Source organism: Manis javanica, chromosome 4, assembly GCF_040802235.1.
Source record: "Manis javanica isolate MJ-LG chromosome 4, MJ_LKY, whole genome shotgun sequence".
In the NCBI taxonomy this organism is placed as follows: Eukaryota; Metazoa; Chordata; class Mammalia; order Pholidota; family Manidae; genus Manis; species Manis javanica.
This window is the reverse complement of record NC_133159.1, coordinates 94,847,573-94,871,401: the sequence shown is the minus strand read 5'-3', so window position 1 is coordinate 94,871,401 and position 23,829 is coordinate 94,847,573. Positions and strand designations below refer to the sequence as shown.

Here is a 23,829-nt window from a genome sequence, read left to right as displayed (position 1 = left end):
ACAGCAGTCATTCAGTGATGTAAGAGGATGCATTAGTACTACATGTACTATAAGTCACAGTCCTCCTGAGAGAATGTCCAGGCCTTGAGAATACCTTGCCTTATACTAGAGTGATAGAATAGATACAGGATGAGCTGTTAATATCATGGCCTCCTTTTACTTTTTTGTTTATCCAGGCTAGCTGTTAAGTCTATTTTCCTTCTGTTGAATGCCCAACTTAGTCAAACATACAGGTGAACTATAAGGGATTTTGATAAGCTGTTTTTCCCTTCTGAATTCTTCTATTTAGTTCTGAGAGGTCACATGGAATAGGGATAGGCAAAGGGTTATATTCTTAATTATAAAAATTAATAGGAAAGTTCTCTACTCGTTAGAAAGACAGGCTAAAGACATGCTTATATTATTTACAAAAAGAAGACCTGAAGATGACTAATAAAGAAATTATTAACAATCAAAGAAATCCAAATTTGAACAATGAATACATATGTCTGTATATGGCCAGAAATAAAGACTGGAAGGGAATATGCCAAAATATTTACAGTGATTATCTCTGAGTAACCAGCATACCAATAATTTCTAGTTTCTGCTTTCTATTTACTACTCTGTGTTTTCCATATATTCTATAAAAAGCACACAGAACTTGTTGGGGGGAAAGCCAACCATGGAGCAGCCAAGCCAGTATGGAAGAAGCTGCCTATGTGGTTAGGACTGACAGCTCAGAGATGAGAGTGGCGATCAGGCTAACTAAGCTGGTCATGAGAGACGGCAGCTTAGTCTGGTGGCAACATGAGCTGGAATGGCAGAGCAGCTACTTAGATAACACCTGCAGCTGCCTTCCAACAGGTCACTGGCATGTGACATAATGTACATAATCATGTTTTTCGGCCTACATAGCATGATCAATGCTTACAGCTTGGAACAAAGCAGTTATATATATAAAGTAGGATTCACAGATGCTGATGCTTTATGAACTGAGCATGGTTAATTTCCTCTAGATACCAGGAAGCAATTCTTTGTACTTCCCTTCTCAGTACACTCACACCTGCCAAATGGAACCTCCCTTTGTACAAAACCTCCCCTTTATCCACAGGGGAACATATAATCTGGGCTGGACCTCTTCTATCAACTTGAAGGAGAAAAAAGATGCAGACATTTCTCTGTTTTATCTCTGTTTCTAAGTAGTTCCTAAGGCCTTTCTCCTCTTCTGTCCACTTGGTGGCATTCCTGATTGTATGTAAAGTGGAACCTTTTTTTTTCTGCAGAATTGGCAAACTTGTTTTCCCTTTGATGCTGAAATTATTCAGTGCTTTTCTTTTTTGAGTCCATGTAGGAAATGTTGTAATTCTGTTTCTTCCTTTCCTCCCACAGCATCCCTGACCTGCCACAGTGTCCACACGGCTTCACTGCTGGCCATACCCCTTTCTGAAATATTCTAATTCACTTTTGCAGTTTCAACAAATAGAAAACAGATAAAGTAGCCCATTTACCTCTTGAGGTCTGAGGTTGGCACCCAGTCCTTTGAATCAGGAAAACAAAATTTGGGGATAACTTTGAGCCTCTCCTCAGTGTCTCTGGATTGCTTAAAGCCATGGTCACCCTGAAAAAGACAGCACTGTAGTTGATTAATATTCTCTGTAAATGGAGAACAGATATTTAAAAACTCTGCCTGGTCTTGGGAAAAGAGGTCTCTGATAAGCCTGAGTAGTCATCTCAGCATGGTTTTGTGCTGTTTAACAAAACAGGGAGGCTAAGACTGGTCACCACTGATGATACACCTAGAACAGAGTTACTAAGAATAAAGAATTCTATTTTTACATAGAAATGGCACTCCTATAATCTGATATAAGAGATACGACTGAAAATAATTTCTTATCTAGAGGTAAAATCTTAATTCAGGATTCACATCCTAGTGGGAACTCAGTATTTTTATGAATCAAGGGGCATAAAATAAAAATCTATTCTGCAATATACTGGTAACAAAAACCTAGTGAGGCCGAAATACTCTCTAATCAATAATCAAAGATGTTTTGAAAAGACAAATGAATGTTATTTAGAAAAGATACTGTTTTTAAAATACACCCCCTGTGTAATCATTTCCCTTAACATATAATCTCTGCTACCTAACTACTGGTTTGCAACTTCCTGTAAAATTTTAGCATGGAAGATTTTTGTACAAACCTGGTACTGTACTTTAAACAATAGTCTAAATTTAGTTAAAGCAAAAGTTTAAGTCAGTTTATACTAATTTAAAAATTAGTATAAAAACAAGCAGATAATAAATGTAGTGATTGTTTTCATGTAACTAATTTGAATGGATCTATCCTTTAACTTCTAAAACAAAAATGTAGTCATTCTGGGTCACTTGAGTATTAAGCTCTTTTTAATTGAAGTATCACTGATACACAATCTTACATTTGTTTCAAATATAAAACACAGTGGTTTACCCATATTATTAACTCTATATCTCCACTAGTGCAGTTACTATCTGTCAACATAAGAAGTTGTTACAAAAGCATTGGTTATATTCTCCACACTGTACTACCATCCCCATGAACAACTAACATTGTGTGATTCCTAATTATTGTGCCCCTTTATCCCCCGCCCCCTTGGTAACCACTAGTCACTTCTCAATGTCTATGTGTCTACTGTTTTGCTCATTCTGTTTTGCTTTGTTTTTATATTTTACAAATAAGTGAAATCATATGGTATTTGTCTTTGTCTGCCTGACTTATTTCACATGAGCATAGGGTATTAAGCTCTTAAGAAATGAAAAGGCATTCTAGTGAAATTTAGGTGTATCAATAACCTATTATTTTTATGTTGTTAGACAATTCACATCTTCATTTAGGGTTTTCCACAACAGAAAAGAGGGCCTTGGTCAGCTCTTCCTCTCCCTAATATCTGGGTGCCTAACATAACAAAGATGCTAAGTCGCTTCCTTAGGGACACTCCTTCATCACTGCCAGAGCCAAATGGCTCCTTAATCTGGTTCTGAACCCATTAATTCTGGCTGTCTTGAAAACAGGTTCAACCTTGAGATTTCTCTCTTCAAATGTTAAGACTGATCAAATGTAGGACAAGTGCAGACCCTCACCCTCACAGATGCCCAGGGACCCTGGCCCCAAATCTGGTGCATAAGCAGCCCACCAGCTGTGGGGTTTTCCCTCTGGGCAGTCACAGGACTAAAAGTATCTGTGTGTCATGATCGGGGGTGGGGAAGCTGAGCCTGGCATCTCCCCTTCCCATGGGCCCCACTGCTATAACCCACAGAAGCTGGGCAACCATCAAGGGGCTGTAGCTTCCATGCAGGGATGTGCTTGGTACTTGGATTGGGGATGGTGGACAGGCTTAACCTTAACCCAAGCCACCCACTTAACACAAGCAGCACTGGCAGACCAGGGCAGGGAGGGCCTCCCTATGCGCTACCTGGAGACCCTGCAGGGTAGTGCTTGCCAGATCCTGACCTTCTTCATACCCCAACTCCTGCCAGGAACAGAGGACAACTAGAGAATCCATCTTGGAGAGGCGGCTGGAAGTGAATCATGCATGAACCAAGGCGTTAAGACCTTGGCACATGCCCCAGTACCCCATCAGACCTCACTTACAAAACACAAGCTCAAAGACAAAATTACTAAGAACTGTAATGTTCACTACAGAGCACTAAACCCTTGTATGACTATATTGGTCACATGCCCATGAAGTCAGTCCTGCTCCTTGCTCAGCTTCAGCCAATTCCTGCCACTTATGAATGTGGGCTGAGTGTTAGCCCTCTTTCCATTGTCTCAGGAAAAAGCAGAAATACAGATTTTTATGTGAAATTTGATTTTTAAACAATGGCAACAAAAATTTATTTTTATTATTTTTACAAAAACACTATGCAAACCAAAAAAAAAAGTCTTTGGGCTCAATTTGCTGGGAGGCCACCAGTCTGCGAGCCCTGATGTAATGATCAGTTTTTCTATTTGCATTTGCCACTCTAAAGGGTAGATAGAGCTGCATCTGAAGTCTATGTTGTAAACCCTGTGAGGGCATGGACCAAGAAAATCTATTTTAGTTGTATTCTCAGGACCTAATCTCAGCAAATTTAAGTAGGTATTTAAGAAATATTTGATTAAATGAATAAATTAATCATTTTTTTGAAAAGGTAGAGCAAATCAAATAACATTGTTAATGATAGCTACCATTTATCAAGTGCTTACCATGTGACAGGTAATAAATAATAAACATTTATTTTTCTGCCTGTTCTGCCACATTTATTACTGCCCTCATTAAGGATGACAAAATTGAGGCTTTGTAACTTGCTAAAGGGCACTTAATAAACAGCAAAGCAAACAACAAAAAGCCAACTCAGATAATGGATTTTGTTTATGCCCTTGGCTGCAGCTCATGCCTGACATAAGTTGTCATCAGAGTCACTCACGAGATCCTACAAGAAGTGCATTAGTAAAAGCTGACTGAGATAACAATAAAGAAGAAGAAAGGAAATAAAACACACAGAGACACAGACAGGACCATTCCTGAATGCCTCTTGGCCCCCCTGCACCTACCTTGCTAGGGAACTGTTGTATGATCTGGGGAATGTAGCTTATTTCTAATGGCTTCTTTTGTAGAGACACCACCACGAAGAGTTCAAAGAGCTGCTGCTCCTGTAATTCTATAAGATCTCGCTCTAGGGTCTGGTAGTGTGGATTCCTCTTGGAAGACTGCTGCAGCTGTGCTAAGCGCTTGTGGCGATCTGCAATGAGATCAAGGAGCACTGTTTGTCCTTTGTGGCCCTGTCTTCTCTCTGACACTCCGAGGTCATGAGCCATGTGGGACTACTCTTCACTCAGTCACTGCTGAAAGAATGTTGACTAACCAATGTCTGCCACACACACACACACACACACACACACACACACACACACACACACACACCTGTTAGGGCTATGACACACTCGGGGGACAAGTGCAGACTCCCACAAGTGACCTGGGGCCCTGTGGTGGGACCGATGTTCAGTGCCCCAACTGATACTCTATGTATGTCCTCATACATACCCTATGGTATCCTGTCTTTTATGGCATAACACCAGCACACATGGAAAATGTCAAGTAAAAGTACTCGCCTGACAGCAGATGTTGGAATCAGAGGTGGGGATGGAAGATCTGATGAAAGAACCGAGTCCAACAGGGGGTAAGTACATAAAGGGACAAATCTGATAAATCTAAAACAAAAACTATCCTTACATTAAAGAAACGTCTTTTGCCTTTCTGCCATGGACTGAATAATGGACATAAGCTTTTATCAACAAATGGTGCTAAATGCAAGGTGATATAAAATGAAGTAGTAGAAGACATCTATTAACAGACTATTTCTCAAAAGAATGAAATTAAGGAAGCATACTATTTGAACAGTATGAACAACACCATTCAAAACTGGATAGCATTTATCCTTTATTCTCATTTATCTCCAAATTCTGAACCATTAAGGGGAAGTACAGTACTTTGCAAAAGAAAGTCTAAGTGTCCCAGGGATTTTCTGTGTCATTCTGAGCCAACGACTGAAAGACTCATCCTCTAACTGCTTGCTTTTCTTTTGAGATATGATTCATTCTGCTCCTAAAGAAATAATACTACAGATCAAAATATTAAGAACACTTAAAAAATTCATCTTGGAGTGGCTCCCCAGAATTATCCAGTACATTCAGTGCTCTAAGCAAAGCTTTCCTTACCCTGAATGGCTCAGTTCAAGTCAAGAAAATTTTAAGTCCTGTTTCTCAGTAGCAGCAGAACTAATTAGTCATCTTTACACATCTGGGCTGAACCTGGTAATGACTTAGGTTTCACCTTCAGTCAGGCTATAGAATCAAACATCCAAAGCAATTCAGGCCAGTGGAGCACATGACCATTAATCATAAGTTCAGAGGATCAGACTTAGAATTGCCCTGTCCTCAGCTTTGATAATTCATTTCTCCAACTTTTCCCATGCCTCAGTATGTCAGTCAATTAAACAGGAACCAAACAACTTGCTGTGAAAATCCATTAGATGAAGGAAATGGAGCACCATGAAGTGTTCAAACAAACACAGCCAAAAATTCAGGGCATATTCTATATCCTAACAGAAAATAAATTACTCATTAATTTGGAATATAAATAAATGCCTATGAATTAGGAACAGATCAATGTTTCCTGTCTCAATGACAGATATATCAAAGTTACTTAAATACTTACACTTGAGTGACTATGAAAGATCAGATATTTAATGCTAAGTATTTGTGTCAGAGGATGAGAGGAGGATGTGTCACACACTGTTCTGGCTGCTGGGAAACTGCTGCACATATGTCTGAACATGCAGCTCTGCCGCTCCCCTAAGAACATTCCATCTTAGGAGCACACTGGTTTGCCTCACTCCACCATGGGAGATTTTTAAAGCTGTCAAACATCTGACAGTGTACTGATTAGTGCCCCAAATCTCAACAGGTTCTTGTAGTGAAGAAATCACCTACAAAATGAAACCTCATGTGGGAAAAACATGTTTAATCACAAAGGCAGGTGTCACTCCACCTATTACCATGATCACCAGGAGAAAGGGAGCAGCCCATTGACTCACTCACTCTTTGGCAGATACTCAGCATCACTTTCGTTCCCACTGGTTTCGCCTGAAAAGAAAGAGTTTCCATTTGTAATGTCCAACAGTTAAGAAGTACATGAGGATAAGAACAATGTTAAACTTCCATGGACCTGGGGACTTGGAGGAAGAAATAATACAGATGCTAAGTCTTAGTTGTACCTCCAAACCACTTAGTTATATCAGGAGGGAAACTACTCTATTCCATCTTCTTCCCACACCCTGCGCCCCTCCCTCAGCTCCCCTCACAGTCCTGAATTCTGGAAATTAACAGCATTTCAGACTAGTTTTAAGACATCTACTTCAGAGTAGATTCCACCTCTACATTCATATCCTTGCCTTTCTATTCCAGAACACCAACCTGGCTACACAAAAATCTCAACATGGAATAAACTATTAATTTAGAAAAATATAGGGCTGAGAGAGGTTGACAAGTAAGTTTATGAAGTAACATTTGACCTCTTTTATGATGCTTCTAAGCTAACTCTAGGCCACACTGAACTTTCCTGTATTCTGAATTCTTACAGTACTCAGACTGCTTTGAACTGCTCTTATTTTCTCCAATCAGATTTAAGTATCTTGAGGATAAAGGCTATGCTTTTACAGGAGTGTTTTATACCACAATGCTACGCACACAGGCAATTTGCCAAAAAAAAAAAAAAAAAGGCTTTATGAACAAGGGAACAAAAAATTTCTAGATTAAGTCTGAAAAGTTAAAGCAAAGTTTAAAAAAATGTAAAGGAAGGAAAATCTTTGTATGTACCAGGAAAAACAAGGCCTAGGAGTCATAAATGAAAAATGTATGTAAGCTTGATTATATAAAAATGTAAAAATTTTTATCTAACCAAAAAATCATTAGTAAATTAAAAAGGTGAACAATAAACCGGAAAAATATTTGTGATACACGTTATAGACACAGGTTAAATTTCTTAATACTCAAATAGCTGTTACAAATGAGTAGGAAAAAATTAGGCACAACAGAAAAACAAATAAAGGGTAGGAAAAGGCAATCCATAGAGATTTATAACTGTTCATAATCATGGTAACTGTCCAAATTCATAATTGAAGAAATGTAAGTCAAAACAATAAATAAGATACAATTTTGAACATGACATTGGCAAAAAGAATAAAAACAGTGTTAGTGAAAATTATGAGAAAAAGTCACTTTCAAATGCTGTTCATAGAAACATAAGCTGTGGGCAATTTGGCAGCAGCAATAAAAATTTTAAATGTATATGTTCTTTGATTAAGTCTGCTGCTAGGAACTTATTCTACATCAATATACAAAATGTATTCTTACCAATATACAAAAATATAAACAAAAAGAAGTATATTGCAGCATTGTTTGAAGAGCAAAATTATACACACACACACACACAGAATTAAAATATTCACAGGTTAAATGTTAGAAACAACCAAAATGTCTACCATCTAAATAAAATCCTTTTACATTTAAACAATGAAACAGTACAGCTATGTGGATCTGTGTGCTGATAGTGAAAAAGTTCTGAAATATATTAATTACATTTACTTGAAAAAAGCAAGACATACGAAGTCTGGTATAAAACTATTTGGATAGAAAAAATATTTGCATGTGCAATTGTCTGGGATTGGTGGGAGGATGTTTGGGAAACTGACTTTTCATTTAATATTATTCCTTATAATTATAATTTTTTGCTTTGCTCATTTAAATTTTATAAGGGCTAATAGAACATTAAGAGAATACTGCCTTTTCATAAGATAAGTGGGAAAGGTACATAAGAGAAATTACAGAAGTAGCTATTTTAATATTGTGTACAATATAGGTTTTAAAACTTCAAATTAATTACCCTGACAAAAAGTATACTGGGGCTACAAATACTGTTGTATGAAGGAATAAACATTTTGAGCTCCTGAGTACTATTTGTATATCCTTAGCACCAGGCACCTCTTAGGAACCTCTGAGGTGTCTGGAAAGAAAGAAAAAGAAAGGGAAAAAGGAGGGAAAGTAATACAACTGGAAAAGACCTTGTAAAAGATCATTTAAGTGGCTTTAATATATTCATATCTGTGGGTTTTGATGATCTGCATTCCAAGATACTGAATGAAGGTTAAGGGGTTTATAAGCAATTAGGGAGATCTACTGAGAATCTGTAAGGATCAAAAAAGTACTAGGTTGTTTCTTTTTTATGTGACTTCAACACAAAATTATGATAGAATTGAGGAAAGGCAGTAAATCATTTTGTAACACCTGATAACTGAAAGTTAAGAAATGTTTAGGTTGGAATAGATTCAGTAAAACCTAGCATGTACTGACAGAGTAGATAAATGTAATTATTTGGCTCTACTAGTTATTGTTGATACACAGACAAAAGCTTAATAAGGAAAACAAAAATCTGAGAAGTGTGACTATGGAGCCAGGAGATCCTCAAGCATGAGAGAAACTGTTCTGGTCCACTGGAGAAGTTGATGACAGCGACTGGGTAAATGCATATTTTCTTTGAGCCATGCAGAAGAAAAACTAACTTGTAGGAATGGGTTACAATTTAGGGACTGCTCCTCTTATTTTTTTTCCTTTGGTTGGCAATTCATCCTGTTGAATTTTTTTTTTTTTTTTACTAATGATACAGTGAAAAAAGGATTTGGCTCTTCAAAGACTTGTCTTACAGCCAAATTTACTTAAATGTTCCTAATCACAAAGCATAAGGCATACAAATAAAATAAGAGATCAGTAATAACCTACTGAGAGTGGCATGTCTGGAGAACAGTTATCAATAGCCTGCTGTTATTATGAGAAAATGATAATGCTTTCTAAGAATTTGTCTTGACTCCAGGGTCTTGATATTTTACATAATTTGCAATTTATAATTTACTGCCTTACTATAAAATAGTGGCAATAATATCTGCCATATAAGGTTGTTAACAAATTAATGAAAATGCATCTGAAAGGACACAGCATACTTATTTAGTATCAGTTTTCATCTTCTGTAACTACTTATGATTTATACCAAAAAAAAGCCTTTGACAGTATCCTTTTTGAAGATAAGGAAACACATGGAGAGGAGATTAAAATGCTAAAAATCAAGCTTTATGAGAAAAATTGAGAGGAACTGTTGGTGATAAAAAGGGGAAGACTGTGGTGCCATGCTCACTGATTCAAATCCATGCTTCTGCCTCTGATTCAGCTTTTCCTCTGTAAAATTAGGGTAGTCCTTACCTCCTAGTGTCATATGTCATACATGAGAAAAAGATGTAAAGAAACTATTACTTCATTCAATAAATTGTTGTTATTAGTAACAATAACCAAACATATTTCTTCTGCAGAAGACTGAAACATGTTTTAAAACTTTTGAAAATATGAAAATTTACATGTAAAATGGTGACAGGTTGATTTTAAACATCACAGAAGAAAGAGACTTAAATTGTAACGGGGAGGATTTTATTTTCAGAAAGTAATTGTAAGAGTGTAGAATAGATTTTCAAGAGAAATTAAGACATTTCTATCTTTGGAAATCTGCAAAAATACAAAGCATTCTTCTCTTATATGACTTGGCTGTTGTTTCTCATTTCTGAATCTGATAGACAAAAACTACTAAATTCTGCATATTCTTTGCCAGACAACTAAGTTAAGAATCTTGCATAAGTTTCAAAGAAAATACTAATAATTCACTATGGATGTGGAAGGTTTAATTGATACACTGTAAGTTGTCTCTAAGTATCTGAATGATAAAACTACCAAACTTGTTAGATGACTACATGGTGAGTACCACATACCTTCAGTTTTCATTTTTCCATTGGAAGTGTCCATCGTGATAAATGACTATATGTCAAACAAAGTAGGACTACAAAATAATAATGCAATCTGCCTATGACAATTAGTCTCATTGGTTTAAAATTATATTTTAATTTATTTACATATACATCTAATAGTTATTACTTGGAACAGAACTAAATAAAAGGGATTTGAAGAAGAATAAAAAATAGCCCCTTATGCTAAAGAAGTCTATATTTAAATGGGATAGAAAAGTAATCTAAAAATTATAATTTATGTCAAATATTAAGTTATATAATGATTCTTTCCTCTTATGGTGATAGCCATGGACAGCTGGAACAATTCTTACCTTTTGAGGGAGGCACATCTTTTCCAGCATAAGGGTGTAACTTTACCCTCTTTTTCCCTCTCTTAGATTCAAATATGTCATCTATTTTCAATACAAGCTGAAAAAAGACCAGACAAGTACAAGCTGAAACCAACACCAACAAGCTTTGCAGCTTCATGATATTAATTAGTGAGTCTTATAAAGATCCATTTTATAAATAAAAATCTTCATTTCTCAATCTTGAATATAAAATGATCTTTAGTTAGATGATATGTTGTCTTAATACAAAGTCCATGTAACAGTGGGTAAGAGAAATGGGAAAGGTACTCTTTTCCCAAAGAACCCAGCACAGGCTCCTTGAGAGATTCCTAGTCACGCCACATCCCAACATACAGGAGACGTGGCTATTAGCTGCATTCCTTATAGTGACCAAGCCTTTACTACTGGACTCAAGTTTTCACTTGCCCAGAGTAGGAAGTGGAATACTTACTCACTTGGAGGACAGGGTGAAGCTCAGTTATTTTTGTTCCCAGGAATTCTTTGCAAAGAATCATGCTTAGAAAGTTTTTGTCAAAGGGAGTACTCTGCTACTGGGAGCACTGATGTTATAATTTATTAGATAAATAAAAATAGGAGACTCTCAAATATGCTCAAACACAAAAACTGCACCATTTAATAAGCATTACTCATTAGAATTATTTCTTTGCTGCTGGAAGGTGTGTGTGAAAGATACACACACACACACACACACACACACAGGTTAAAAAACGGGAAAGAACCAAAGCTGATCAATAGCCACATTTAAAAGGAGTACTTCATTAGTTTTCCATATATATTTTTCTTTTTTCTTAAGATTCCAAGATGTTTCTTAATTATTAATCCTTATTTAACATATCTAATGCCCAGAATTGCAATTGTTAGGAACATCATATAAGAGGATAACCAACAAAGTTGCTTGAGAAAAATGTTTTTTGTTTTGTTCTTGTTTCTCTAGCAATCCTGGCAATCCATAGGTAGTGAATCAGTCCAGTGCAAGAAAAATAACATGTGAGAAACATGTGCTTCCAATATGCAGATTATTCCCACATTTTTGGATGACTCTGTTCTTTTCAAGTGAAAAATTACCAATGTTCTTAAATATCACCACTATAAAAAAACAAATAATAGAATCCAACATAAAAGGGCATTGTTAGGGGCTACAGGAAAGATGTATGAGTAAACATGTATTTTGGGGACATAATGGTTAAAGTAGTGCATTTATTAATGTGCATTTGAAAAGTATACTCAAAGTATACTCAAATATTTTAAGGAAAGGCAACTATCTGTTCTAGACATATGAGATAAAGTAATAAAATTTAAATTTTATTTATGAGCTAAGGAGAGGAGCCTACATCATTTACTTTCTAGTTGCAGGAAATACTGTAGAATATACTTCCTAAGAAATGATAGAAACCATACTGCTTGTACACACTTGACATGAACAATATAAAACACCAGGAAATCTACTGTAGCAAACAATCCCACACAGGCTTCCACAGCAGGAAAAGAAAGCAAGGGTGGGGATGAGGCATATGGACTCAGTCAGTGATTTTCAAACTATGAAACCAGTTTTCCTTCCAAGGATAGCTCTAATCATCAAAGGGGAAATAAATGAAAACTGCTTTCCTCATGGAATGTTGTTCCTGAAGGAATTCCAAAGCCAAACTTAGCAAATGGGGCATCCTAAAAGGATTTAATCCAAGGATGATCACAAGTAGAAAAGCTAACAGTTTGTTCCTGCCTGACAATCAAGAGTTTCACCATTCTTCACCTCACAGCACCTCAAAAAAACCTTTGGGAAAACATTAGAAAAGGAAAGGTTGGATCGTGTCACCCACAGTCAGAAAGGGTGTTCCTTTGAGTACTCGGGATTTTTGGTACATAAAATACTGAGGCATGAAATGAAAGCACTGCACACCTCCTCAGGTCTCAAACTCTACCATCCTTAATTCCTAAATATGTGTTAATGCCATGGAAGAGCCACACCTTAAATGTAATCCCTTATGTGTTTGTGTTCTTGCCCTTGCAAACACATGATTTCTTGTTTCTGGGCCTTATGGGAGGCTAATTTGTTGTGCTAGCAAAGATCTATCAAAGGAGAGAACTACTGTAGAATACCTAGCAAATCTTTAAATCTCTGATTTTCAAATATTCCTCACCATACACAAGAGAATAAATAGCTAAAGATTTTTTTTTCCACTGAAAGAGATCAGTATAGTGCTTTTTAAAAACTGTGTGTCTTTACTCTTCACATATTAAAGAGGGAGGGGCAGGAAATAGATCAGAATTAGAGTGATTGTGGAAGAGAATATTTCCCAAGGAACCAATCAGCAGTTAATAAACCAAGAAACAGCTGTGATTTTTGTTTAATGTTAAACTCAGGTACAAAAGTTGTGTGCTCAGTGAATACATACAGCTAATTCAGATGGGATTAAGGCAAGCAATTCTAAATGATCTGACTTCTTCATTCTTTATAGTAATCCTGAAAATATTCTGAATTACGAAGAACAAAGTAACATAAAGAGTTTTAAAATATTTTATATAATTTCTCAAGTGCTTCTCTTTAAAAAAAAAAAATCCGTCTACAAATAGTCCCAGTTTCTCATTTTGGTTTCAATGGCTTTAGTTGAGAGAGTTAACAGACTTATGGCTTTTTCCCCCTTGAGAAAGAAGTCAGTTATTTAGTATAATTGCTGATAATTTCAATTCCTAAGTAATAGTCAATATTTTTTTCCTTCCTTTAAATGGGAAATTTTGTCCCAAAGTAATGGCATATACTGTGTCATTACTGAAAATATGTAAACTCAGGAACAAAATTGAATTCACTCTGGCAATTATATAAATGAGTGAGAATAACAACACTGAATGAAGCCAGTTACTAGAATGGACTTTGATATGAGATTCTAGTTTGAAACAGGCAGCTGATTCTAATGGGAACTAAGGTAACTGAAGTGAAGCTCTCCATCTAAAATCAATTTTCCAAGTCCATAAAGAATCCTTGGAAAAAGCCATTTATGCATTTTTCTTGCATGAGCAAAAACTTAAACTTAAGGCTGCTTTCCAAATATTCTAACTCCAGTAGATCAGTTCTAACCTATTATTCATTGCAGTCTAAAGTTTATTCATTCTCGTTTACGGAAATGCTGAAGAATCAAAGATGAAAGTACCAGAGTCCTTACCCTTGGAAGATTTTTCCTTTTCCTGTCTACAACTTCTCCAGCTCGGAAAAGCTTCCATTCAGTTAAAGTGACAGGCAAAGTGGTGTCCTTTGTGAACTTAGACCGTAAATAAGCTTGTGAGCTCTTCAGTTCCATAGTCTTTCGGTGAAGGAATTGAGGTTTGTGAGGAAGCTAAACCAGAAAAAAGTACTGGTAAGGATCATTTAGTTACTGCCTGTGTTCTCAAAGTCAAAGCTAACCCAGAAAAATATTTCTTCCCTTAAAATTATCCCAAGTGAGGATACCATAATTTTTTTTCACTATTTGTAAAGAAGTTTCTCAGGTTTCTAATCCCAAATTCTCTACTATAGTGTAATAAAGATTCCAGAAAATAATGACTCAGAGTCCTCATTAACTCAAGGCAGCCTCTGCATCCAGGGCTGGTGAATGCTTTCAGGGATAAGACAGATAATTTAGGCTGATGTGAACTAACAGGGAGATGTAGTAGCTGTGGTGAACTGACAGTTCATGGACTATCTAAAAGTGTACATATTCAAAATTTTTTGAAGTGCTAAAAACAAACAAAGAAACAAGAAAAACCCCAAATGAAAGAAAACAGAAAGCTGTATGCTGTCCAACCAACAAAACCCACATTTCAATGTCTCTTAGTTTTGGCCCTAGTTAGACCATTTTAACCTTTTTGTAGGGGTCATAAACAAGGTTCTAATATTTTCTTCTATGAATTCTCTGGTTATACCTTGGGTACTCTGAAAGCGCTTTTAGGGGGTGGCAGCTTCCATGCTGAAGGGGATCTCCACAAGGGTAAAGGCTGCACTGGGATATCTTCATATGGATTTTCTTTGCTGGGATCTTGAAAAAATTAGTTTAGATGAACATAATTAAATGGAAACAAAGTGACTTACATTGCTGTAGGGATGTAGGCCTCAAAATCAATTGCACTTGAAACTTATAAACACTCAGGTATCCAACCAAGCTAAACGAGTTCTCAAGATACGACATTATCAACATCTACTTCTGAAATGAGCAAGCAGTCTCATTTCAGTCCAGATTCTGAAACAAGCAGTCCATTCAACTAGCGGTCAAATCCACTAAGGAATAAAAGAACTTACACAATAAAGGTTTCCATCGTAGAAAAATCTAGAGCAAGATAAGCTTGATTGTAAGAGAAAATACCATTCTATAGTTAAGGGCTCTATGAAATACATACTCATTAAATTTAATTGCAAAGTTTGTGGACACTTACATATGATATCCTCATAGATATTGTCCTCAGACTGTGTGTAATAAAGTGCTGAGCCAGATTTTCTCCTAAGTTCTTCATGAATATTCTGTGAGTTCCGATTTCGAAAGTGCTGAATATCCTCAAATTCAAAGGATTTCCTTAAGCAAGGAGACATATTTTTAAGTTGTATCTTTTAAAACTCTAATTCTCTTTAAATTGGTATGATAGAAATTAGTAAGTAAAGGACCTGTGCAGAAGTAAAAGGTGCTTTATCAGATACCTAAGAACAATAGACTGGTGCTCTATATGTACAATGAGAAAACTGGGCTTTTAGTCTATTACACTAATGTTCTTCATGAGGTACCTTTATTAAATTAAATTCACTCTCTAATGAATACTGAGGCTAAGGCCAGCATGCCTGAAGTGAAGCAGAAAACACTTGCTTGCCTACACATCCTTAAAGATATAAAATGAAAGTTTTTCTGACGCTCTTATGTCAGTAGATTGTCTACTTCTACTATTTCCTCTTGTACATATCTCCTCTTCAGGTCAATCAACATCTGTACAATGCAGCTAGGGCTGTTAACCCCTGGAGAGAAATGGAAATTGGTTTGAAAAGGAGAAAGACGCTCAATAGTTCTGTATGGAAAATACTTAGAAATCATTACTTATCACATAAAAACATACCTTTTAGATCTCCCTCTGATTTGTCTACCATATTTCTTTGGTTCAGATTCCTGAGAAGAGGCCAAAGAAGACTCTGCACAAGAATTATGCTCACAGTATTTTCTGTCACAGTTTCTTTCTTTACATGGCATAACACCAGATTCAGATAAGTATCTGAATGTCCTACGAGGTTTTGGCAAAGGATTTACAGAAGGTCCACAATCTTGTCCCTCAGGCTCAGAGTAAATATTTTCTAAGCTCTTGGTTATTCCATCTGAACTATCTAGAACTCTGAAATTCAGTTCTTTTTCTGAAGAGTCGCAATGTTCTAAAGCCAAATTTAAGATTTTATCTGGGGGAAGTGCTTCTATTTTCTTCCACAATATTTGTGAGGTATAGAAATTTCCTGGAGGTAATGAAGTGTCTGGATCCAAAACAACTTCTTTCCAGCTTTCAGTTTGTTTGACCTGAGAACATACCCAGTTGGACTCAGATCCATTTTTAAAAAAGTGTGTATCATCATATTCATGTTTCTCACTTTCATCCTCACTTTGATCTTGCCTTTCGGGATCTTCATTAATACCTACACCAACATTTTGAGAGTAGTTTGCATTCAACTTTTTGCTCTTTCTCTCAGCAACAGGATTTTTCTTGAGAAGAATTTCTTGATGACAGTTACTGTACCTCACTCCAGAGTCCTTTGGATGCCACTTATCTGGATTAGATGTACCATTAGTTATTCCTTCCCACCGAGAAATTTTTTGTTTGATATTTTTGCAGTGGCTTCTTGAAAATGTCTGAACAGCAGAACGAGAAAAACCAACATCCATGTTCCCCATTGGGTGCATGACAAATGATTAATTTTACTAAGTTTCCATTATAAGTAACTGTGAAATACTATATTCTTTATCCTGTCAGTTAGGATCCAAATAATTCCAGTACTTTCCTTTTATCTTTAACTTGGAAATTTCTTTTTAAAAAGGAAAACTTTGACCATTGATCCATGTTGAAAATGTCTACAACTTTATCTTGAATAGTCCTATTAAAATGAGACAAGAATATGTTAAAATAGTTTTAAAATTTCCTAATTTAAACTCCACTAAAACACTGCTTACTTATCCCTAAATAATTCACTTACATTGCATGTGTAAAAATGTACCTATCATCCATTAAGTAATTCAACTCCATGAGTATATTCCTAAGATGGTGATTCAATACAGAGAAAATAATAATTATGGTGTGTCTCAAATTGTCAGCTTTAATGTTTTGCCATATTTAGTTTCCTAAAGTTAGGTAGAATGAGGTTTTATAAGAGATTACATGTAGTAGTATCCAATATTATTTTGTAATAAACCAATTCTTCATGAAGACTTCTCTTAATGAAACAAGAACCAACAAAATATTATAAAAAGCATACATATACAGAAATACATCTCAAGTAATCAAAAGATTTATGCATATATCCAGAAAAAGAGCCAGTTAGTCTGGAAACACACCTTTGCTAATTTCCTCCTCCTGTCCCATGTTGAGAGATAATATTAGCCCATCATATTCTCTTATCTCAACTTTACTCTTAGTAGCATATACAGAGTGGATTCCATGAACATAGTGCTAAAGACAGTCCAAAGTGCCATTAACTATCAGTAGCTTTAAAATGTAATAACCTATTTTGTCATTGACTGAACTTCCCACATCTCTGCCACCACACCCTTGACCCAAATCAGCAAAAATACTTACAGTCACCGTCACATTCCTTCCTTTTATATAGAAGGTTCAGTCATTTAGGTCCATAAACTGTTTCCTCAAATGTAAAATTTGGCAGAGAACCTTTCCTATCAACTGATTAAAGACCCAATCCCAAGTTCTACTGTATACTGCTTATAAATAGCAACTGATTCAAAACTTCCTGAGGCAGGGGTCATCCTTCCTCAAGCTTTGTCTGTGTGGCCTTGATTAACAAGCAGGAAAATATCTTGGCCTAGCTCTGTCAGTATAGCTGACCAAAACTGAAATCACACACACACACACACACACACACACACAGAGTTTATTCTAGGCATTTCCATCAACTTTTATTTAAATCATTCCTACAAGTTTACAGGAAAACCAGCTTTGCCAGCGGATAAACTTTGATGAGAGTCTGATGCAAAGAAAAGCTATTCTAAAAAACCCTAAGAAATTAAACTCACATGGATGGAAAAAAAAAACTAACAAAATAAAAACCTCAAAATGGAGAGGGCTGTACAATACAGAGAAGACAAGCAGTGATTCTACGGCATCTTACTACACTAATGGACAGTGACTGTAATGGGGTATGTGGGGGGGACTTGGTGATGGGGGGAGTCTAGTAACCATAATGTCGCTCATGTAATTGTAGATTGATACCAAAAAAAAAAAAAGACATGAAGTATAAAACCTATGCATGAGAATAACAAATAACACAAGCCCAGACATCACAAAAAACATTAAATTAATGAACGATACTTTGTCCATAAAAAAAAACACCTCAAAATACCAAAGCTAATGTGCAGAACTCTTTTTTTTATTTTGTCAGTGCCACCACTGTTCCAGGCCAGCACTCTGAGTTCCCCTACTACTGGGGGGCAGGCAGGCCAGAACTCTTGATAAAAAACTAATGAATAGAACCTGAAGACCTATTCAGTTACAGCTCATTATTAGAATGCTGAAAATCCTTTTCTTGGTTCTGATGTTTATGGAGGATTCCTAAGGATTTTAGGGTATTCTTGACACTCAGGTTTTCTTCACTGGAAACAAGATAGGAATATTTTTCTCTCTCCTAGGACCTGGTAGAGATTTATGGAAGTCCTTGTTAACTCTTTCTTTACTCTTCCCCTGTAAATGTGTTTTACGTATGAATGGGTCAAACTGAGAAGAAAAAGATGAAAACTGCTTGGAAAAAACTTTGAACTTGAAAATTACTGGCAACAAATGGCTTAATCTATGGAATTCACACACAAATATAAATGATGTATGCTGATAGTGTTTCAGTGGCAAGAGAGTACCATAGCAACATAAGACACTCCTAACATAGGTAAGTATAAAGAGAAACGCTACTTTTCCCAAATATATGTATTAATATATTGCAGCTTTCAAAAATGGACAAACTATTTCAAAACCAAAAGAGTTTTAATATATTTTAACTAGATCAATGCCTGTACTGATAGTATAAACTGTCTTTATATCTGACTTCTCAGTTTCAATTTTTGTCAAATTGACTTAAACCCTTTATAATGTGGCTTGCCTATTCATACATACAAGTTGTGATTTTTGTTCCATCCAAAAAATAAGACTCATTCACCAAGAGCTGCCTCACTTTTTTTCTTAAAGGCATCTCAGGTCTGACTGTCCCGAAAGCTACCTTGCCCCCCCAGCATCTCTTACACCATGGTTCTCCTGGCCTGCAAGATGGGTTACATTCCATGTTCACCTCTCCAGTTTCTTGCCTTGACCTCCACTTGTCAGTGGACATTCTAAATACTGTGTGTGTTGACCCAGCTTTCAAGTCCTAGCTGTCTCCCAAGCTTCATCTTTTGAAAACTCCTGAAAACCAACCTTTTCACATACTGTCCCTAGAAACTGCATTCTCAAGCTTGCTTGAACATTCCAACAGAAACACAGGCTGAGATATACAATAGCTCCAACAATTTTTAAAACTGTTTGTTTCTTCTCTTAATACCACAAAATGAGTCAAAGACTTCAACTATTAAAGACTACTAAATCAAGCAGGACTCATAAAAATGAGAAGGTAGGGCACACAATAATCACAATGGGCAAATCGCAACAGAATAAACAAGTCATTCAGTGAACAAAAGAAGTAGAAATATGAAAAATCAAGCATGACTGTGTAATGTATAAAAAAAAAACCCTATCATATACAGGATTCTGTGTTTTTAACATATTAAAAGAAACCAATTTGAACCCATTCAGGTAAATGAAATTCTGTTTGGGAAAGAGAATACTGATGCTGTTATTTTACTTAACTCAAGTATTACATAGGTAAAGTTTCTTACTCCAAATCCTTTAAAATATTTTATTTGATTAAATATAAGTACCTTGCAAAACAGGAAGGGTTTGGAACATTCTGAAAGTTGATTTAAAAACTGATGAAAGGCACACTTTAAAATGGTTAACTTTTTGTTATGCAAATCTTCCTCAATTAGAAAGAAAACTGATGAAAGGGACAAGGAAGACTCCCTGGTTGTGGCCATGATGGAGTTAACTGGACTAGACGAGACTTCCCAACATACATAACTATAATACTCAACTTATATAGAAAATAAATGCTTTCAATCACAATACAGGTAGGTCACAGGGAGGGCAGTACAGCATGGAGAAGAGCATTTTACTCCGTTGATAGTGACCACAACGGAGGGGATGAGGCCTTGATAACATGGGTGAATGTTGAAACCGCTGTGTTGTTTATCATAAGATTGTATATCAGTGATACTTGATATACTTGATATACTTGTAATCATAAGAAACTATCATAAGATTGTATATCAATGATACTTTAATTTAAAAAATGATTTCAGATATTGGATAACAGACAGCAGAGGACTGTGATCTCTGAAAGAAGGAAAACAAGTGAGGCAGGCACTGATGGCCCAGCTTTCACTCTGGAGGGTCTTTCCCGAAATTAGCAGAGAGCATGGTAACCTTGCTGAGTTAAGGATTAAGAGATCAGAGTTTGGAAGGGCTGAGACAGATGGAAGTTGCAGGGCAGAGTTTCAGACAGGAGGAGCAACACAGAGAAAAAGCTCCAGAAATCAATATAGGATCCCACTGAATCTTGGGTTGAATACTAAGCTACTAACGCATAGGGTAACAACGCACAAGACTGGATAACAAATTTCTGGGGAAAGAACAACTACTGGGGACCTGTAAACTGATTAATACCCAGAGTTCACAAAGGATGGGAGATGTTTAACTTCCAATGATCTACAGAGGAGCAGCCTTGTTGGTCCCTCAGGTAGTTCAGTAGTGACATTAGGAGATTATGGCTTACCAGCAGGACTAAAATACCCCTACAGAAGGCTATTTTAGAGCAATTTTAACAAAGCTTTAAAAAAGCTTCAAAAGGATCAAACTGATTGGTAAGTAAAATAAGTAGCTATGAAAACAAAACTCAATAATTTTTACATGAAGAAAACAAAATTCAAACACTCAGCAATTAACATTTACAATGCCCAGCATCCAATTAAAATTACTAAACATGCAAAGAAGCTTAAAAATGAGACCTATAATCAGGAGGAAAATCAGTCAGCAGAAAAAGGACCAAAAATTACAGATTTGATGGAGCTGGCAGACAAGACTTCAAGTCAGATACTTCAAAAATTAAACATACACTTAAAAGAAAATCTGAACATAATGAGAAGTGGAAGATATGAAAAAGAAAACAAATGGAACTTCTGGAGCTTAAAAATACCCTATGTGAAATGAAAAATTCCCTGGATGGGTTAAACAGCAGATTTTAGATATTGCAGAAGAAGGGATCAATGAAGTTGAATAAGAAGCAATAGAAACTGTCAAAAAACAAAACTGAAGCACAGAGAGAAGAAAAGGCTAATGCTGAAATGAGAAAAAAATGAAAAACAGAACCTCAGTGGGACAATATCAAGAGGTTTACTTTGGCAAGTAAACCCAAATTGTTACTAATGGGAATCCCAGAAGTGAAAAGGGGTGAGGAGGCAGAGACTATTTCAAGAAATGAGAGTTGAAATTTTTCTAAATTTGATGAAAACTCTAAACCTGTAGATCCAAAAGACTCAATAAATCCCACACAAGGTAAATACTAAGAAAGTCTTATTAAGACAAACTATAATCAAGTTGCTGAAATTCACTGATAAAGAGAAAATTCTTAGGTGGCCTGAGTGGGGGAAATTACATATAAGGGAAATAAAGTAAGCCAGAAAACAATGGAATATATTTTAAGTGCTGGGGGAAAAAAAACTGTTAATCTAGAATTCTAGACATAGCCTCCAAAATGAAGGTGAATTAGACATTTTCAGTTAAACAAAAGCTGTGAGAATTTGTCAACAGCGAACCTGTACTCAGGGCCAGTGGTGTAACTTGTGGGTTGCAGTGCAATTTGAAAATGTGGGGCCCCACATTCTTTTATTCAAGATACAGGAAAAGTGCTTTAAATTAAGGTATGCATGAAGCTTTTTTCTTTCTTCTGGAGTCTCTCTTTCAACTAGTCACGGTGTTTTTTTTTAAATTATTATTTAATGTGTTAAGTAAAAAAATTAAAAAATTTTAACTTTTAGCATGAGTTTTACCATTTATCTATACATTGTGCAATGTATCTTAAATACAAATATTGGAGCATTTAATCTGTGCACCGAATCATTGAAAGAAAATAATTCTTATTTTGTTGCTTGTCCTGAAGGGTACCTTGAAGCTGGCCAGAAGAAACAAATACAGCCAGATTCAGGAAGGTTGGAGGGAGGAAAAGAGGGTTCCCTTAGGCACGGAACCAGCCAAGAGAATGTTCACTGGCCCTTGGGATACTTGTTGGGAGAATGCGGATACTCACAGGAACGTGGGAGCCGAGTCCTCTCATGTAGAGCATGCACATGCTCACTTGGGCTTAACGGCTGCTGGAATCCCCTCTCCTGCCAGCCACCAATGTGCCATGCTCTGGCTGAGGTAATGGTCTGAGGAAGTACATCCAGGTATCTCCTCATCACACAGACCTGTCTCCCCAACTCATGATAGATAGGTAACCCTCAAGGATCTTTAAATCTCTGCCCAAAACACTTGATGTATGGATCAGGGTGGATAATGGGCTTGCCCCAACAAAACCAAAGCCTCCACCTGGCTGCTCAGGAGATACACCACGGTGCTACATTGTGGGCAGGGTAGTCATCATCATGCCCGCCTCAAGACACCATGTACATGCCTAACCTCAACCCTTAGATACCCAGGCTTCTGCTGAGAGCAGAGGGTGGTAGTGGTCAGAGGGTATAGGTGGGGAAGGAGAAACCAGGCAGAGCTAGGTGTGCCAGGAGCTGGAGAGAGGGCAGTTGAGAACCCGTTATAGGGAGGTGGTAGTAGGCTGGACCCTAAGTGAATTCAGGCTCTAAGTCCCTGGTGCACACTACATTGCCCAATCAGACTTCGCTTACAAAACACAAAGTCAAAGATAAAATTATCACAATTTCAAGTTCACTACTGAAGAGCATAATATTCCAGAGGGTCCTTCTAAGTGCAGGACACTGTGCAACCACATTGATTGTATGCCCATGAATCTGGCTCTGCTTCACTATAAGAAATATTAAAGAAAGTTATTCAATTTGAAGAAAAATGATACTAGATGGAAATTTGGATATAAACAAAGGAATGATGAGAACCAAAAATGGTACACATGGGAAACCAAAAAGATATTTTTTTCATTAATAATCTCTTTTGAGATGATTGACTGTTTAAAGTAAACATAATAATGTACTGTGGAATTTATCACAATGTAGAAGTAAAATGTAAGATGAGCACAAAGGAGGGCAAGAAAAATGGAAATACAGTACTCGAAGTTTCTTACTTTATATATGAAGTGATACATTATTTGAAGGAGATAAAGTTGTATGTTGCAAACTCTAAAATACAATTGAAAGAAAAAAGAAATAGGCAAGAAGTTAATAGAAAAGATTAAATGGAATTCTAAAAAATACTCAGTGCAGAAAAAGAAGGAGGGGAAAAAAGGAAGAACCAGAAGAACAAGAACCGAAAAACCCACATGGGACAAACAGAAATGAACAGCAAGATGGTACACTTAAATCTGACTGTAGCAATAATTATAGTAAATGTAATATGCTCAGCTCTAAATAAAAGGCAAAGATAATCAAACTTGACAAAAAATCAAGACCTAACTCCACATTTTTATAAACAGTTCACTTAGAATATAAAGACATAGATTTGTTAAAGTAAAGAGATATAAATACTAAAGTAAATACAATGCAAGAGCATTGGATAGGCTATATTAACATCAGACAAACTAGACTTCTGGGAAAGAAATTCCAG

The 23,829-nt window shown here is 36.3% G+C and overlaps 1 protein-coding gene and 1 pseudogene across 5 annotated transcripts in view; both read right to left on the bottom strand.

The window, feature by feature from the left end:
• The window catches only part of DENND2C (DENN domain containing 2C), an 82,367-nt gene that overhangs the window by 28,679 nt on the left and 29,859 nt on the right, over nt 1–23,829 (bottom strand). For all 5 annotated transcript variants that reach the window (XR_012130271.1, XM_017661807.3, XM_017661811.3 and 2 more), the window contains exons 2-9: nt 15,814–16,831; nt 15,148–15,284; nt 14,641–14,753; nt 13,905–14,075; nt 10,708–10,804; nt 6,594–6,638; nt 4,548–4,735; nt 1,488–1,597 (exon numbers count right to left, since the gene is read on the bottom strand). Coding sequence is in view for 4 of the 5 variants with exons in the window: in XM_017661807.3 (XP_017517296.1) it covers nt 1,488–1,597; nt 4,548–4,735; nt 6,594–6,638; nt 10,708–10,804; nt 13,905–14,075; nt 14,641–14,753; nt 15,148–15,284; nt 15,814–16,640 (1,688 nt within the window). In the remaining variant the exon portion in view is untranslated. The remainder of the gene's footprint in view (nt 1–1,487; nt 1,598–4,547; nt 4,736–6,593; nt 6,639–10,707; nt 10,805–13,904; nt 14,076–14,640; nt 14,754–15,147; nt 15,285–15,813; nt 16,832–23,829) is intronic.
• The window catches only part of LOC108398044 (small nuclear ribonucleoprotein E-like), a 36,067-nt pseudogene continuing 29,075 nt past the window's right edge, over nt 16,838–23,829 (bottom strand).